Source organism: Bufo bufo, chromosome 9 (genome assembly GCF_905171765.1).
Source record: "Bufo bufo chromosome 9, aBufBuf1.1, whole genome shotgun sequence".
In the NCBI taxonomy this organism is placed as follows: Eukaryota; Metazoa; Chordata; class Amphibia; order Anura; family Bufonidae; genus Bufo; species Bufo bufo.
In genome coordinates, this window is record NC_053397.1 from 84927373 (window position 1) to 84946733 (window position 19361).

The 19361-nt window shown below is 43.6% G+C and overlaps 1 protein-coding gene across 6 annotated transcripts in view; it reads right to left on the minus strand.

Moving 5' to 3' along the window:
• DENND1B (DENN domain containing 1B) overlaps positions 1-19361 on the minus strand; it is a 197947-nt gene that overhangs the window by 119974 nt on the left and 58612 nt on the right. For 5 of the 6 annotated variants that reach the window (XM_040406712.1, XM_040406709.1, XM_040406711.1 and 2 more), the window contains exons 3-6: positions 16765-16808; positions 3200-3249; positions 2963-3082; positions 419-488 (exon numbers count right to left, since the gene is read on the minus strand). In XM_040406712.1, coding sequence (XP_040262646.1) covers positions 419-488; positions 2963-3082; positions 3200-3249; positions 16765-16808 — 284 coding nt within the window. Of the gene's footprint in view, positions 1-418; positions 489-2962; positions 3083-3199; positions 3250-16748; positions 16809-19361 lie in introns of all 6 variants that reach the window. The other variant, XM_040406710.1, reaches the window with a different exon arrangement.

Here is a 19361-nt window from a genome sequence, read left to right on the forward strand (position 1 = left end):
TCACGGAGGAGTGAATAAGGTCCTACTGAATCTTTTGCCACAAAACTATCTATCAGTCTGCTCAGCTCCTCCTGCAGAATACCCAGGTTCCCTTTAACATTTCTACCACTTTTCTGCTACTGTGTAAATTCACACTGATGTATTGTGTTGTGGAGTATTAGTCCGCCAGTATTAGGAAATGGGACTAAATGTCGCCCTATGATAACACTGACTGGATGGTGCTCCTCATACACAGCATACCATTTTAAAAAAGGATATATTTTTTTAATTGTTTTAATCTACCCAAAAACGTTACCCCTCCCCCACACACAACTTTTGCAAACACACGGGATAGGTGTAATACAGAAAATACTGTAGGTGTTTAACTGGTTGAGTGATTGCTAATAATTATTAACCAGAACAGTAGAAGACCTGTTACCTGCTCCTTGACCAAATAGTCAGCCAAAGTATTTAACAGCTTGTAGTAGACCTCAAACCAGGGCAGATAACTGTGGGAACAAAAAGAGTATTAAAACTGTATATGAAGACGGTACATCCATCCACAGATTTACATACATCCAACTAGCCCAAGTACCACAGACAGTTGCTGATTTATTTGGCGGAGAAGACATGGTGCTGCTCACAGCAGCGCGTAGTCATTTATCATATTACTGCATGTATATTGTTCTCCACTGTCTAATGAAAAATAGCAGGTCCCCTCTGTGGGCATCTCCCTCCTCTGGGTGGCAGATTTATGTCCCTGCTACATAGGGATACTGAGCCGCACAGCGCAGGAGAGGTCATGCATTTCAATGTCGTGCTAGGCTGGCCCTACTCCACAGAGGTGCCGTCACTGGGGTCATGACAATGTGAGGAGCCCTACCTTACACACAAGCTAAAGCTCTCTAATATGGAGTAAGATATCACAGCGATGACTGTGATAGAAGCGTATAGTATTTATTAGATGTACAGGTGTATAAATATGTATGCACAATATATTCCAACACTACAAAAATATGGAAGCTTCATGTGCTGAGCAAAGAACCAAATGTGTCTTCAGCATCAGCAAATGGATAAAAAAGATTATACTCCACCTTCCAGTAAATACACAAAGGAAACAAAGAAATAGAAAAGGGAAATGTCTCTACTTGACCACATGAGACCATAACAGAAGCTGGGGGATTGTCAAAAGAAATTAAGGAAGCCCTCCAATCTCACGTGGCTCAGTATGCAGTACATGCAGCAATTACCGGCGGCGGAGCAGTACTTCATTTATAATTAATTTATCCTTGCTGGAATGGAGATCCTCAAAACGCAATGATTTCCTGGTGATCCTATGGTTGGCTTGTGCTTAAATGCTGCAGTCAATCAGAACACACAGAGCCAAGGAAACACGGAGCATTGGTCTGAGCCAATGATGAGACTGGAGAGACGTCCAGGAGCTTTCACATTTACAGTCCCAGACCTTTCATACATGGAGAATCATCCCAGAGATGGTCTGTGTCAGGCAAGTTCTCACTACAGAGGGAATGTTACAGGTGCCTAGGCCGGGGTGGGTACTTTAGGCATGGCCCATTGTGATTTTGCAGAACATTCACTGCTGTGTTCATACATGCGCTGACTTGGACAAAACCCAGATTTATTATTAGAGCACTAGGAAGAAAAAGTCTGGGACAGATATTGCAGAGGTTTGCGATCACACATACAGCTCCTCTGGGTAAACCTCCAGAACATATCTAGGGTACCCTGCATGTGTGAATGGGGCTATAGCCTAATCAATACTCGCCTGTTATATTCCACACCATCCCAGTGCTGCCCAGTTTCAGGTGTCCCTGATGGTCTCAGATTTCTTGTCCTGCTATGATGTTGTCAAGCACATCCATGTGACCGCTGTGCCATATATGCAAGCAGCATCACTGAGGCCAGTGGCTGGACGCAGCAGTCACATGCATGTATGATACAACATTGCTGCAGGGAAGAAAACTAGGACTGGCAGGGAGCACCGAAGGGTAGCATTAGTGATTTTTTTTTTATTTTACCATATTTCCTGCTTTAAACATAATTTTTAGGCCCTCAACCAGAACACCTCATCTTACGCTTAATCAGTAGGCGACTGTAGCATTGACTGTGGATCATGGTATATGTGGTAGCACAGGGCATGCAGGTTAGGAGATAATACAAACCTTCTTCTACATGGATTATCAATGGCTAGGAAGGTGCTTGCATACGTCGTGTTCATATAGATTTACAAGGAGTTTTATGACATTTATGTATTTTATTATTGGCCCTGTACAGGAATAAAGGGACTTTTCATTGAGGACCAAAACTGTGAGGACACCTGATGTGTTGTCTGAGGCCTATAATATACAGAGTGAGGGGTTTGCTGAATTTGAGCCTAGCAAGAAATTCATGGCCCCATAAGGGGCAGTCCCATTCTACAATCCTTCCTATATTTCATAGCTCATTAGAAGGTGATTCAAACAGTTTCCCCTGGAAAAGATTCCCAAGGCTGCTAGCTATTAGCAGCCCGGCCTCGCTCCAGGCTCTTGTGCCACTTGGGTGCCACTGCAGGGGACATTTTTAAATTGAAGGAGTCAGAGGTTAAGTGACGGAGGGGAAGTGGTTTATGTAAGAAGGGGCAGGTGAGCAGTTACTGCCCTGAGTTAGTAAGGAGGCCTTCACTTTGCAGGTTCACATCTAAAGCAAGGGGAACTACCTTTCCTCCCGTCCAGACAGTAGAAAGTGGTGGGGGAAGGGACTCTCTCATCTATGGATAGGAAAGAAAAAGTCTAGGAAATTGGAAACACGTGATGTCTGAGCGTGAAAGAAAACTGGAGCAAAATAGTAAATCCATGAGAGGAGGCCGGTTAAGCTACATAAAGTCGTTAGGGAATGAAGAGGTGAGTTAAAGAATGAGAAAGTGCAAAAAACACACACACAAAAAAAAAAACTAAAAACGTTGGTCTATGAACATGTGACTGACCTTAGAATACACAGGCAAATTTTACCCCCTGAAGTCAAGCGGCAGAATCCAAACCTCTGCTTACTCTCTATATCAGTCAACACAAAAGTAAAGTGCTGTCCCATCTGAGCCTGTGCCCCCCTGCAAGAGACATTGAAAAGAGAATCACATCATAAAAAAGCGTTACAATTTATATGGAATATAAAAGATATATAAATGCAGTGAAAGTAAGAGGTTAAAACGCGTGCATGACGTTACCTTTCAATGGCAAAGGGAAAGCAGAACTTTGGCACCATGCATAGCAAGTCCTACAAAACAAAGGGGGAAGAGCTGGTCATAAGACAGAACACCACGAAAAGAGGATGCTGTCTGAAAACACTATAAAAGAGGAACCATGAACAAGACCTAATCGCCTTAATCTGATAAAAATGTAAAGCATTCGGTTCTCATGGCCTGGTGAATGTGACCGCAGTGATCGCCATCAATTACCTTCTATAAATGAGGCACAGTATTGCCTGGAGGTGATCAGCCATGTTAAATCTATACAGCTGAGCCTTCACCACACAAGGGCATTTTATTTATTTCTCTACATGTTGCTTCAAAATGTCGCTGAAGTGCCAGTGCAGTTTAGAATATGGATGCTCGGATCATCAGCATGAACAAAGCAACGTACAAATGGTCCATCAGTGGTCCATCTTAAAAGGGGTTTCTGGACCATTGGTCCCCACCATGTGGCACTGCAGCAAAAGAAGGATGGTGCTGACTGGAGCAGCGCTGCCACTGCAGTGCCATCACAGGGACATTCATACAGTGTGGATGAGCCTGGTACTGCAGCTCACATTTACTGGAATTGGCTAAGCTGCAGGACCAGGCAAGGTCTGCTAAACGGTGGGGTTCCCGAGTGTGTATATATCATAAAATGATGGTCTTTCCTAAGGACAGGCCAGCAGGATCTTAAAGTGTCACATGTTTGATATGTCATAGAGACATATCAAAAGTTTTGTCTGGTGGGCGTCTGAGCGTCGAGACGTCTACCGATCACTAGAAGTAGGAGAAAGAAGCGTTCGCATATCGCGCTCTTTCTGAATGGAGACAGGACCACAGACTTTCTATTGAGTCCGTCTCCTGCAGCAAGGACAGAGCAATCTCAACACTAAGACCCGCACACATCAAAACCTTTGATATGTCATTAGAATGTATTAATATTTTAATTTTTTATACGTTCAAGGACACTTTAAACTAACCATAAGGCCAGATTCACACATCCATGTTCCAGATGCATTATATGTCCGTATTACTTACCTCTGTCACAGCCAGATAGGAATCTAGGGTGCTGTGACTGCAGGTCAGGTAAAGGGGATGTGCCAAGTTTCCGCAGGATAGGGATAACTAACTGATCTGTGAGGGTCCAACCGTCAGGACCCACACCGATTTAGAAAACAGGGATTCCACTGATCTGATGGAGTGGTAGGTCGAGCATGCACCCTGCCACTCCATTCTCTACGGGACTGATGGAGAATCAGAGTACAGCGCTGGCCCATTTCCGGCAGTCTCATAGAGTATGAATGGAGCGGTAGGGTGCATGCCCAACCTGCCACTCCATCAGATCAGGGAACGGGACCATTGTTCTCAGGATATGTGGAGGTCCCAGGGGTCGGACCCCATTGATCAGTTGGCTATACCCTACAGGGGATAAACATGAGCAGAAATATACAATATGTGAAAAGATGGGAAATATTTATAGATATATCAGATATGTGCTCACCACTGCTCCTTTCTTGAAGAACACGTCAGCAGTGACACGCTAGAAGGCTTATTAGGCTGACAGCAATCTTATGGCCAGCTTTATATGTGAGTTCCACTAATGACAGTCCTCAGCAGCTCAAGACTTACACTGTGGAACCCGCACAGCACAAATATCTGAACCTGTTAAGTATTCCGCTATATTCCTAATGAGAACCATATCCTTAGGGCTCATGCACATGGCCGTGCCTGTATTGTGGCCCGCAAACAGCCGGTCCGCAACATACAGGCACCGCCCATTTGTGCATCGTATCATGTATGCGTGAACGGAACGAACCCCACCCCACCCCACTTGAAAGGAACATGCAAAAAAGTATTTCATGCAGCATGGACACAGGCCATTAACGGCAGTGTGCATGAGGCCTTACGGAAATTTAGGAACATAAAACACCACTTTTTGCTAATGAAAGACGTGTCACATGGGGCAACTCCTTGCCTACATCTCAATGGCGGGAGTCTAAGACCCTGCACCGCTGCTGATCAGCTGTTCCCAAGTAGCTCCAGCTCTGGAATTACACAAGCTCCATCTATGATGTAGTGGACAGAGCTCATAACTGCAGCGCGGCTTCCATTTAAGTGAAAGGACTCTGGGTGACTTGCTTTCTTTTTGGTTTTGACAGAATAGACTGGTAGACTATGCTGTTTAGTACAGCAAAAAAGACTGAAACAAATAGAAAGAAGGCCAAATAGAGTCCGAAGACGAATCCTATGGGTTCTGTTTGTATCAGTGAATTCAAAGGATCCAAAGTAGGTATTTTTTTGCTTCTTGTATTTTTGTTAATTAGGCTACCGTAATTTCTTCTTTTCCGCCTTCTTTTTAAAACCACAGCATTCTGCAGCTCATGGCGTTTTTTCAGGCGTTTTGACACCTCCTTCTCTACAGGTTAAAATGCCATGCTTGTGGGTAAACACTATATTTGCCAAAAACAAAAAAAAGCCACGCAAAAAATAAAAATAAAACCACAGTGAAAAATGTAGGCTGCCAAAAAATGACATTCATTCTGCTGCTTTTAGTAATATAAAAGGTCAGACAAAATTAATGTGTGTAGAAAGTATCCCAAAAACCAATGTGATAAGCACATAATACTCCATCACATGTACTGCACTAGATATAGTGCACAATAAAGACTCCCGGAAAAGGCCAAATCGGAGTGTAATATACAGGGAATACACAAAGGATCAGACCTGGGTCTGAGCTGTCCCAGCTGGACAGGCGGGCGGCCTGGAAGACTCGTACATGTACAGGGTGGGTCTTCACTGAGGCTCACAGTGGAGTATTCTTTTTTTTGGATCTCTGAAAAGAGACTGAGATTCCCACACCCCTGCTGAGACTCCCTTTTTAATAGAGACATATGGATATCACATGAGATTCCTTGCTATATGGAAAACATCCCTGCGCTGATGTGACGCTTGACAAGAATTTGTCATATGGAATCACAACTTCATAAGAGCGGCGGACAGCTGGGGAGGAGGCAGTCACATGTATACCTCAGCATACTACATGCGCAGGTATTAGTAGTATGATCCACCTTCTCATGCTCTCATACATAACTGACAAAGCCATAGCATTCACTGGGGCTTCCTAGTTTAATGGAGAGTGCAGAGAATGTATGCACCATGGGTCAAATGCAGTGATGTGCCCGTCAGGGCCGACATTAATGGCAGAGCCACAGGATCAGAACTGTCTGATGGGTTCAGCGCACAAGAGGTGGAGAAATAGCGGCATATCTCTCCATTTCAGTTCATGGTACAATTGAGCTGCTTAGCTGCTTCCATATCCCATAAGATAGATGAATGCAACTTCAGCCGGCTCGTCCCCTCTTCTTTACAGGGACAAAAAGGACAGCGTGGGACTACCGTACTCCAGGTATGTGGGAGTGCAAGAAGTGGAACCCCCGCCTATCAGACATTTACAGACACAAAGTAAATGGAGAAGAGAATGTTCCTTTATATTTTATTGCAGCCCAGGGGACTGGTAAAATCTGACAAAGTTGAAAGCTGGATGTCGCCTCTCCTGACAAATCAGTTTTTTTGCGTTCCCCAAGTAATAACAGTTCTGGGGTAGCTTTTCATATAACCCTAATGTTATGCCATTCCACCATTATCCCTACTAGAAGTGCATAACACAATTGCCAACTGTCTGCAATAAAGTAACTGTCTGGGTGTTACCAGATGGGCGTGGTCTGACATTATCCAATCAGTGCTGCCAGAGGCAGACTGTGCAGGGACGGCCCCCAATTGGTAACACCCATCAGACCTTCATAGTAAACTGATAGTAATTCATTCATAAAGTTTTAGTAGGAATAATAGAGTAAGGACATAACATGGACACATGAAAAAATGCAGAATTGTTATTACATGGGGAATGCAAGTAGTTATTAAAACAGACGCGTCAGGAGAAGCAGCAGGCCTTATAAAAAGACTGTGGGCTCATGCACACGACAATGTATTTTGTAGTCCACAAAACACGGATCCGCAAAAAAAAAAAAAAACCGGATGACATCCGTATTGCATCAGTTTTTTAGTTTTTTTTTTGCGGATCATGCGTAACAAAAGGGACAAGACAAGGGACAAAAGGGACAAGAATAGGACATGTTCTATTTTTTTACAGAACAGACATGCGGACATACGGAAAGGAATGCACACAGTCATTTAAGTTTTTGAAATGAACGGTTCCACTTACAGACATGTAAAGAAAAAGACGGGAAAAAAAATACGTTTGTGTGCATAAGCCCTAAGGCTACTTTTACATCTGCATTTTTAATTAAGGTTTTGAGATCCGTCAGAGGATCTCAAAACCGGAATTAAAAGGATCATTGTAAGTCAATGGGATCTGTTTTTTTTTTTCTTCTGTAATGCAAAAAAATAAAAAAAACACGGATCAGGCACCATTGATTTTCATGCCTGATCAGGTTTGCAAACCGGACACAAAAAACGCTGCTTGCAGCAGTTTGTGTCCAGTCCCAAAACGCAACTGAACTGAACTGATGCATACTGATCAGTTTTGTCCCCATTGACGATGAATCGGTTTAATTCAGCCTCTGCCGGATCTCAAAACCTGAATTAAAAATGTAGATGTGAAAGTGGCCTTACTGATAAATCACCTGGTTATACAGGGACACATCCTCTCCATCACTCCTGTACCTCTCTATAAATGTAAGACTTGCTGTTCAGGAGTCTGGAAGTCGTAGAGATTATGGATTTTTCTAGACTGTCCCTTGCATTTGTGTGTGCCATCTCTTTCACGCCCAGTCCACTTCTCTCCAACATTTGCACACTATGCAGCGCACATGACCGTGGAGGCACATGCGGGATGGAGTGCTGTGCGCTGGCGAGCTGCCTGGTCCCAGTCTCTGGGGAAAATCCACTTAAAAACCTTGGAAGTCTTTAAAATTCATTTAGCCAGCAGGTCTGTGGAGCGTTTTACAAACAGTGCAGACATAGGAGGGGGATTCTCTCCCAGCTTAGGTCACAGACAAAGCAACCTGACGCTTTATCCCCCGGTAGTGTGCACTGGGGCTTCAGTGATCAATAGAAAACTCTGCTGCAAAGTCTTCCCTAATTACAGGTGACGCAAAAGAGATAGAAGGCAAGATAAGGAGATGGATGCAAAACAGAGACTGAATACAATGTACAGACTAGGGAAGAAAGCAGACAACAAGAGGAGAATGATGGTCCTCTATAGATGAGCGGTCTCCTCATTCTACAAGTGCCGAGTGCCATCTCAGCAGGGGGTATGCATACAACTCCACAGCCAGGAGAACAGACTGGCACTACACAAGATAGATCCTCTTCTGTCAAGGTGGCCACAGGCATTTACAGCAAAGGACGACTAAACCCTTTAACCAGTTCCAAGAGGACAATTTCCCCCCTTCATTATCACACACTTTTTTTTTATTATACTGCGGTCCTCAACAACCCCTTTAAAGGCTATGTACACCTTCAGGGACCTTTTTTTTTTTCATGATTGTATTTTACTCACTTGCAGCTAAAAAAATATGTTTTTTTTCAATTGGTCTTTATTGAAAATATTGAGCTGTTCTGTCACAAAGGGTTAACTGTTTTTCTAGCTGTGTGACTGGTACTTTCACTTTCTGCTGGTCATCTAATAACACTTATCTCTAAATTACTAAATGGTCATAAACACTTAAAGGGGTTATGCAAAGTCTAAAACATGCCCCTCAACGCCTGGGCCCCTCATATAGATTGCCCCACGTTGCTCCTGATCCCTACACCGCAGCTGCATCTCCCCATCACGTACATCAAAACATCTGGCGACAGGGGGAGCAGCCAATAGCAGGCCACGACGGGGACGGGCCTCCCTAGCATAGTGGGCGACGGTAGGGAGGCTCGTCCCCGTTGCGGCCTGCTATTGGCTGCTCCCCCAGTTGCTGGATGTTTAGATAATAGATAATCGCTAAGATGATCGCTAACGAGCATTCGTATGAACGCTCGTTAGGGATCATCTGGCAGTGTAATACTGCCGCTGATTACCCGATGAACAAGCAAACTTAATACCTGATATTTTTATAAATCCTTGTTTACCAGCAGCAGATCGCACCGTGTAATAGGAGCTCTGCAGGCATTAATGACGGCTCGTCCCTACATTGAGGAGGAGACCGCAGCTAGTACACTATTTTATGCTACCCTCATTGAGAGCAGCAGAAACGTGATGACAGGTTCCCTTTAAATATTTGCATAGGTGATGAATGGCCCTTTATTTTAATTTTATTTATTTAGTGCCATTTTTATGTTAGCCATTTTAGTTTTTAGTTTTCAAACACAGGAATCAATAACAAAAAGGAAAACATGGTAAGTTTTTCAATTTCTTTTTCTTAAATTGCACAGAGTAGCTTTTTAACTACATTTTTAAATTGTGTCTCCTTTCCATTACAGTATTTAAATTACTACATTTAGCGAATCATAGATACATGTCCAAAGGAAGAATGACAAGGCTACATTCACATATGTGTTATGAACTCCAGTAGTCTGTTCCAGCCATGCAACAGCCTACCAGAGTTCACCGTATCCAGCATAGCCAGACACTGCCGCGCACGGACGGATGCCCAATCACTATAGTGGGATATGATGGGGATCCAGCGGGTTTCCAGCATAAATGCCAGCTTTTGGCCTGCATGCAGTATTTTTTTGTCTGCCCGAAAGCTGGCATTTGTGTCGGAAACCCGTCGGATCCCATTATATTAAATGGGAATTGGCGGTGAGAATGTAGCCCAAGCAGCACAGCTAAAAAAAAAAGTGCTGAGCTCAGAAAAAACTGCAGCAAGTGTCATAAAATAACAAAAAGAACAATGCTCGCTTCTCCATTCACCCCTTACTGACATCGGTGTTCAGCGATGAAAGCGTGGTGCCAGTAGTACGGCACATGGCTGCTGAGCCCACTGACTGGCTGCACTGGTCACGTGCTGGCTTCTTGTAAACAAAGACTGAGGGGCTGCCGAAGCATATGCGCTGGATCGGTGGGGCATTGGAGAGGAATCTTTCTGTTATTATATACTGTATACTGCTGTTTTTATATTTTTTACTCAAAGGCTGAGTAACCACTAAAACAAGCGTAGAAAATGATGAATGAGACAGGCTGGCCTTCCCCACCCAGCCTGGCGTATATCTGATAGTAAATGACCCCCTTAGATTTTTATGAGATAGATCGGTGAAAGAATATGTAACGAAACCGTCACCAGATCACCAACATAAAATTGCTAACACATGTTGCTTTAAAGTGCACTTGCCATAAGAGGTCACCATTTATAATTAGCGCCATTACAACTACAACAAACATAGGGGGGAATTTATCATTAGGAAAATATTTGAAGTCAGTTTTGTGTTGGAATACTTTGTGCCACATTTATCAAATGTCGCAGGTTGTTTGATAAATTTGGCTTGTCCTTGTCCTTAAACCTAACACTTCTGTCTAGAGAAGCTCCTCCAGTTTTCCTACTCCACCCTCCGCCTGGAGTGAGAGCGCGACTTCTATTCGACTCAATGATAAATCTGGAGTGAAACTCATTAACATACCTAACCACACCCACTTTCCACCCATATTACAAAACTGGAGTGGTGTACACATGCAAAAAGTCGCAAAATTTTGCGCGAGTGTAAAAAGTCAGAAATGTTTGCGCAATCGCATAAATTATGCGCAAGCGAGTGCAAAAAAGTCGCAAAAGCCCTATTTTGCGACTTTTTCATGCTAGAATTCTGGAGTGAAGGTATGATAAATCAGGGCCATAGACTAAAGACCAACTGTACAAAAAGAAGCGATAATATGGGGAGGGAGGCATATTAGTACCTATAAAATATGCCTGTAATCAGAGGCTCCTTACTATCCAAATCATCCATTTAGTGTCAGTCATAGGGTGGAGGGAAAATGAGCAGAAAACCTGTGGCCTGCCAGCAGGTGGTGATGTGGAGCTCTGCATGCATCACATTGCTATACAGAGCGCAGTATACAAAAAACAAGACTTCATACAACATTCCTCAACACTATAAAACTAAGAAACATAATTACATTCACATTTCTATGTGGTGTACCCAAAACGGCCTGCTTCAAACTGCACTACCTCATACATTCAAACCATCCAAAAGAGACAAGCACCTCTGTACCTATAGATATATTCATTGAAAAGGCAGAACAGATATAAAAACCTAACAAATAAGTAGAAGGGATATTCAAAGAAATAGGGCAATTCAGAAGATCATTAGTAGGTAAGTGATGACCAAGGCCTCATGCACACGGCTGTGACCACAAAGGATCCAGAAAATAGGAATAGTCCTGTGTGAATTCTGTTTTTTTTTCTCACTCCTCAGGTGATAAGTGAACATAATAATGGAAGGTGGCCAGTAAACATTACTGTGGTGGGTGTTATAATAAGCAGATGAAGGCCTATATTGCGCTGATCTACAAGCAGCAGTCTGGCGTCAGTCGTCATGTACTGAGTCGGCTCCACAAGACTTGGCTGAATGGAACTTGGGCCACAACCATCTCCTGGCATCTTCTATTCCCCTCCATTAGAGTGCAGCTCGTCTAATGTTGTCATGTACACTGTGGTAACAGACTATCAATGCTGGCAATTAGCGGAGGGGTGGCACACAATGGTTATAGCAGCGATGGCAGAGCAGTAAAAAATAACTGCAAAAAAAAACGTAATAACAGCTGTCAAAGAAGAAGCCCTGAAAAATAATAATTAGGCGGCATACGCAGGGAGGAACCCTGTGCCCACTACCCTCACACAAACAGGCAGATAAATAGAAATATCTCACTACCCACACACAAACTCCTTTCACACCAGTCAAAATGACAGAATTTATCTTTGAAACCTGCTGGCAACATCCTCTGCATTATTAAAAGAGAGTCTGGATAGAAGGGGATTAAACACTGGCGCATACATTATTCCAAAATATGTCTAACAAGTCGCTTCATTATCCTCTGCCTTTTCACGGCTCCTTGTGATGTACAAATGCTACATTTTCCTTTTTTATTTTTACAACAGCTGGGAAGGGTGAGCTCCCAGCCCCATTCTCGGTGCTCACATCTCGCCGCAGCCCCTTCTCCCCCTCTTCATTGTATTTCCTGCAGAACAGAGGAAGGGCCCTTCTTCTAAAGATCAATTCATATTTCCATAATCCATGCTTGTGCCTCTCCCCGGGGTGGTGGGTGTCCCTCGTGTCTTCAGCTACGTTCTACAACTGTCAATAAGTCCCGGTAACAATGGGGCTCAGACAAAGGGGCTTTGGCAGACGAAAGAGGCAGCTAAGTGGGGGGAGTCTTGGCTGGTGCCATATGCTGGTTTGATTTTCAAAATACCCTCCCGGTAAAGGAGAGCTGCTCCTTCATCATAATCTCCGACATGCACTTTTAACCCCTTCCGCACAACAAGCGTGAATGCTTTATAACGGGTTATATATATTATCCAGAGCGGATTCCATCATGACAAGCAATAGACAGCCATATGACCAGCTCCTTGATACAAATTTTTTCTTCTCGTTTTTTTTATTTCGAGCACAGGCAAAATGTGACTTATGCGCACAGTAAACTAAGAAAACAGTAAAACCTAAATATTTCTGAGGAAAGTACACGTTTTGGTGGTGTACACTGGTTTATAGCGACTACTAAAAATGCAACAACCTGCCTTAAAATGTAATCACCTCTAGAACCAAAACAGCTTGGCAGTAAGAAATAAAGATGGAAATTTTGAAACGAGATTATCCCTTAAAAGACCAATGCAGACGTAGCCATTAACCCCAGATTAAGTGGTTACGAACTCTATGTCCCATTCACATGTCACACGTGCCGTACCCGACAAAGCAGGGGAACTAGACAGAGTACAGACCCAGCGCTCAGAGGTACAGCCAGGAACTTCAGGAGTCTGGGAGAGGTACTGTAAATGGACTACGCCACAGACTAGAACTCCTATCTCCTATACACTTAAAATCTAAGCTCTTAATTGGTAATACAATAAATTCAGTCCACAATCCAAGGACCACAGCTCCAGGGAAGGACTTGTTCTCATCCATATTGATGAGATAGAACCCTATGTACATGACCCAATTATCAACAATTAGGAGACATGTATACTGTCTCCTATTCAACTGCTCTGTCAAAATAAGTTTTTAGTTTTCAGTTTTCTTTTTACATATTAACTCCTGACAACCTACGGAAAATAAAAACCAGTCACACTAAATTCGAAAGGAAATAAAGTTGAGCATTATACAAGTTTTCTAAATGTAGTTATTTCCGGTTTAAAGTTATCATGTAGGTTAGCATGAAAAAAGAATAAAAATATGACACTGATTTAGTGATCCAAAAGTAGGATGGCCAGGAGAATCCCCAAGTCCTTGGGCTTCTCCTATTTATTCCTGTCACTTACACAAATTAACAAAAAAATAACGCACCAAGAAGGAGCTAGAATGGAATGATGATATATGTAAGTGATTATAATATTAGAGCAAAATGAGACGTTTATTTGGGAAAACTGTACAATTAAAAGGAGGCTCCAGGACCCTGTTGGCCCACCTCTAGCCTACGGTGGTGAGATACGGTTGACATGGAGGCATACAGGTTCTGTATGGCATACCGCAGCATATTTGCCCACAGATATTGCCTGTAGATCCTGCACACTTGTAGGCTGCTGAAGCTGGCGAAGCAGCCGGTCCTAAAAATGCTCAATTGGTGATAAATCTGGAGACCGGGCGCCCAAGAAAGTGTTGTAATCTGGCGAAGACATTCCTGGGAAACCCTTGTTGTGTGTTGGTGAGCATTATTCTGCTGGAAAATACCAGCTGGAAGCCATGAAAGGCAACACATGTGGCCACAGGATGTCCTGCACATATGGCCGAGCTGTTAGTGTCCCTCACATATCACTACTAGGGGTGACCGTTTGTCTTGTGCGTTGGATCCTCAGATCTTCATACCAGCAGTTGGGACAGCGTGTCGCTCCACACAAAGCAGGCCTCTATACTATAACCCAACTGTCGTCGGATCCCAAACAGAACCTGGATTCATCACTAAAGATGATACGGTTCCAGATCGTAGCAGTCCAGCTTATTCATTCATGACATCACTGCAAACAAAGATGATGGTGGCTGGCTGTCAATGTCAGGAGACAGAACGGACACCGTGACTGAAAATTTCCTTCGGATAATAATCTGAAAATGATCCGGTTAGAGACAGGGGTGTGTAATGAAGGTTCCACCTGTGTCTGAATATTGAACAATGAAACTGTAGGAGCTGCTCATGCTTATCGGCAGGTCAAATGATCCTCTCTACTGGTGGTCTGTCTGGGCCGTCCGGAGCCTGTCCGCCCTGTGTTTGCCCTCACGTAACCACTGCTCCTAACACCTCCTAGGAGCTAGGTCAGAACAGCATGCATAGTGGGCAATTCATCAAAACCACAACCCTGCTTTTCTCAATCCAATGATGCGCACCCTCTCAAAGTCTGTCAACTGGGCAACGTGTCTTAAAGTGTGTTGTTAAGAGATCGCTGACTGCTAGACATGCTTCTACAAGAGGTACACTACCCCGAAGTAGACCTGTTCCAGTGCAGCTCTGGTCTCTGTCGATCTCCACTTCCTGCTCTTACCTTTACACACAGGAAATCGCTGTCAATGCCCCCAGTGGCTGCAGTGGTGAGCTGCTGCATCTGAGTAGGCATCTCCAGCTATTTCCTGAATGTTAGGCCTGGAGGCAGGAGGTGGAGAGTAGTTAGGAACGAAACAGCAGGGAATTAGTGAGGTGAATAAAGTCTCTTTTATATTTTTAAAGGGGTTGCACTACTAATAGAAGTCATCCCCTATCCACAGGGCAGAGGCTCACTGGGGGTCAGACCGCTAGGAACCCAAAGCGATTAGGAGAATGGGAGTCCAGAAGTTCTCATGGGGCAGATCGGCCGTACTTGCTGCCCCAGTTCTCGTAATTGCTGGGGGTCCCAGTGATCAGGAGCTTATACACTGTCTTGTTGGATAGGGGATAGGGCACAACACCTTTAACCATTCTGCTCCCTTTAAAAAATATCTCCTCTGCAGAAAACAACTTTATCCCATCACTAGGTTTATAGAGTGTGGTATGAAACCAGCGGACTGCAGAATACATGCTGCTGATTTATGAAAGTCCTTAGATTGTTTTAACCCTTTCAGGCGCAATCCAATTTTTCCAGCAACGCTTTAGCTATTTCCTCATACTAAGAGCTATAACTTTTATACTGTTTGCTGACATGGCTGTAGGAGGGCTTGTTTTTTGTGGGACGATTTGCATTTCTTAATGGAACTATTTAATGCTCCATAAAATGTATTGTAAAACTGTAAAAAAAATATTTGGTGAGTGAAATAAAACAAAAACTCAATTCCATCTTTTGGGTTTCATTTTCATGGTCATTACAATACATGACTCATGGATCAGTTAGATTATGGTGAAACCACATTTTAATAATTTTTGGGATGTTTTACAACAATTAAAAAATCTAAAACTTTTTTAAATGCTTTGTTTTACCATATTTTGTCTTGACATTTTTTCTGTTGCTATGTGGGGGCTTTTTTGCAGGGCAAGCTGTAGTTTTTTTTTTTTTTTGTTTTGATTAGTGTTCAGCGAACTTCTGTTTTAAGTTCGGCGTCTAAAGTTCGGCTTCCGGTTAGCGGAGGATCCCGATATGGATTCCGAATTCCGTTGTGGTCCGTGGTAGCAGAATCAATAATCGGCCATTATTGATTACGCTACCACGGACCACAACGGAATTCGGGAATCCATATCGGGATCCTCCACTAACCGGAAGCCGAACTTAAAAACAGAAGTTCGCTCAACACTAGTTTTGATAAATTTTTATAAATTTTTTCTGGGAGATGAGGTGACCACAACATCGCAATTCTGCCATTGGGATTTTTTTTACAGGATTCATTAGGCGGGATAAATAATATTTTCATTTATATTAATAGTTTGACTAGTTTCAGAGGTGGTGACACTAATTACATTAACTGGTATAGCAGTGTATGGAGCGGGCTCTGTTCCATGCGCACCTATAACGCTCATGTATGTTGTGGTGAATATATTGATTTCTAGGGGACTTTGCACATACCGTATCTGTTTTCAGAATAGATCTGTGTGCTCTGCTTCTCATGGATTCTTTTATTGCAGACTCGAAGATGAGATCTTGCCCTGTGCATAAGGCCTTGGTTGAACTGCATGGACATGTGCCTTCTTATGTAATTTTTAAGATTGTTTTTTGCTTCTCAACTTCTGAACCTTCAAACTGAAAGTATTCTTCAAGAATTGTATATTGAAGCTAAAGTTCAGGACAAACTATTGTGCTTTGTACATTTTTCATCGATTCACCTCAGAGAGGGTAAATCACGTCATTACAGCTTCAGTGCATGCAAGGTAGATCTGACACTGCCAAATATAAAGGCAATTGTGAGCTGCACACAATGAACCAGAGATCTTCCCGGGAAGCTGAGGTGTGCACACATCATTACATCCAGCAGCGCTCACCATCAGACCTACTTGTGATGTTACCAACCTGGTCCGAGAAGTCCTCCGGGAACTTCCACAGCAAGGCTGGATCTGTAAATAATTGACACAGAGCATTAATCAGAGGAGCCGGGACAGCAGGCAACCACTAGAGACATTCATATTGACAACAATAATCAGAATTCTAGCAAAATACTAGCAGGACCCAAAAGAGTTATTCCTGACCTCTAAACGTGGGCACATAGAAAGCCTGGCTTTCATATAGTGCAACCTACTGTAATCCACCATTCAAAGCATGTCTACTTACAATGGAGATGTCTGCTTCTACATGCATGTGCTGTACAGAACACAAGAGCCAGAAAAAGGGAAGAGCTGCATTCATAATGTTAATAAGATGTTTAGTTTATTGGAAATTTTCAGCGTTAAGGGGTGGGAAACTACCAAATTCAGTTATTAAGGGGCGATCCCCTTTCAGGACCCTAACCTATTAGGTAGACTGGAAAGGGCTACAAAAAAGCGCTTCTTGCTCAGGGGGTCCTGGCACGCACATGTACTACATAGACAGACAGCATCGTGATTTTCCCAGGAACTTTACAATGCCTCATTTCCCCTGTGGGGGCGCTGCAGGAGAATTACAGCAGATCGCTGATGTCATTGTAGAAAGCAGACAACCCCTCTATACTTTCTGACATACAGGGATAGCAGTCCTGAAATTGTTATTTAACAGATTGTGGCGGCAAACTTTGTGTGCTGTGGTACTGTAGCAGGGGCGGACTGGGAAATTAAAGTGGCCTTGACAAAAAAAAAAAATAAATAAATAAAAGTGTCCCATGTATGCAGGTCCAAATTGACAGAAGGTGAGGCAATACGCGTAGGCGAGGCCAACGAAACCATAACGCGAAATCCCTTCACATTAGAACCATATACCACAGCGCAGTACAATATATTACCCCAAAGGCGGTCCCTCTGTGGTGGCCATTAATAGCAGCCATTTACAATCCTCCTCCTTCAGTTGTCTCTAGGATATGGAGCAGGGGGCTTAGGGGGTGAGATGCGGGTCAAAGCAATTGAATTCCGAAGGGCATGTGTGGTCGCTGGCCGGGTACATGAGTACCTGATTCTCGCAGCGTTAATTACCACTGAAAGCTGATTATGTACCTAACCAGTGGCAGAGAGAAGGGCTTGGGTGGCCCCCTGGGCATCGGCCCTCCGGGAAATTTCCCTGTGGGGCCTATGGCCAGTCTGCCCCTGTATGGCAGTCATATGAGTTAAAGTGGTATTCCCAGCTTAGAAACATATGGCATATCCAGAGGATAAGGGAACTGCACCTATCTCCAGTAGGGGACTCTAGACCCACCTGGTGATGCAAATAATGAACGAAGGGCTGGGCATGCATGTGCGCACCTCTCCCAGATCAGTTCTGTGGGAGTTATGGAAACAGGCAGGCACAGCTGGCCGTCCATTGCCATAGTCCTCATAGAAGTGAATGGAGAAAGCCATACTCTTGCACGGCCCGTCCTCCATTACATCTCCCCCTATATGTGGCAGCTGAAGGATGCATTGCTAAGTCGAACAGAGGACATATCACCATACTTCTCGACATAGGTACAGGTTGTAGAGACCCTCCTATATCAGACATTACAGTATATCTTGTGCTATCAATGTCCAATATATGGCAGTAGGTTTGACACCAGTCCTACATAAAGCTGCAGATAATGTAACGAGAATCATCAAATGTCCATTAGCTGTGCTACCCCTGTATCTACACATCTACTGCGCAATCCTTCTATCTCTAAAGTCTCACGTACACAACCCAACCAAGGGTCTGCAACATACTGATACTGGCGTGTGCATTTCTCGAGGGCCCAATAGTAGAAATGCCTATTCTTGTCTGCAAGACGGACAACCGGACATGTTCTATAATTTGCAGACATCCGTGTGCTGTTCGCACTTTTTGCAGACCCATAGAAATGAACGGGTCCAAGAATGAACCACAAAAAATGTGGATCAGACGCGGACTAAAAATACGATGGTGTGCATGAGGCCTGAGAAGTGTCCCTTGTTACTCCCTCTCCAGTATAACAGGTCCTGGTCTACAAATGTGACTCGTGTGGATCTTCCATTAATACAGGAAGGCATTCTTCACCTCAGCTGGGGGTCAAAGCTGCAGTAAATCTAATGAATTTCATTTTTGGCCACTGCCACCCACAACTGTGAACCTCCGCACTGGTCCACCCGATAGGGAGTATATACACAGCTTATCGGCATTCCTCCAGTGCGGTAATACATCATCCTTCAGGTCATTCAGTGACAGCACAACTATCACTGCTATCATCTTATCGTCCTCATGTGTCAGGTCTGAACATTCACTTATGGTTATAAATCACCACAGATCATACCACAGAGTCCAAGAATTTGAAAGAAAAAAATGCAGAACGGGGGACTGACAATAGTGTTCAGCACTTTGTACCACATATGACCAGAACCTGAGGGCATCTGTTGGCAAAGGGGCAACTGCAGTAAGTAAGGATGTAAAGTCTCCCTACTGTTCAGTATTTCTTCTAGTTAAAGAGGACCTGCCACCTCTACTGACATGTATGTTTTAGTAACTACTTGCATTCCCCATTGTGACACAGTGAGGGGTTT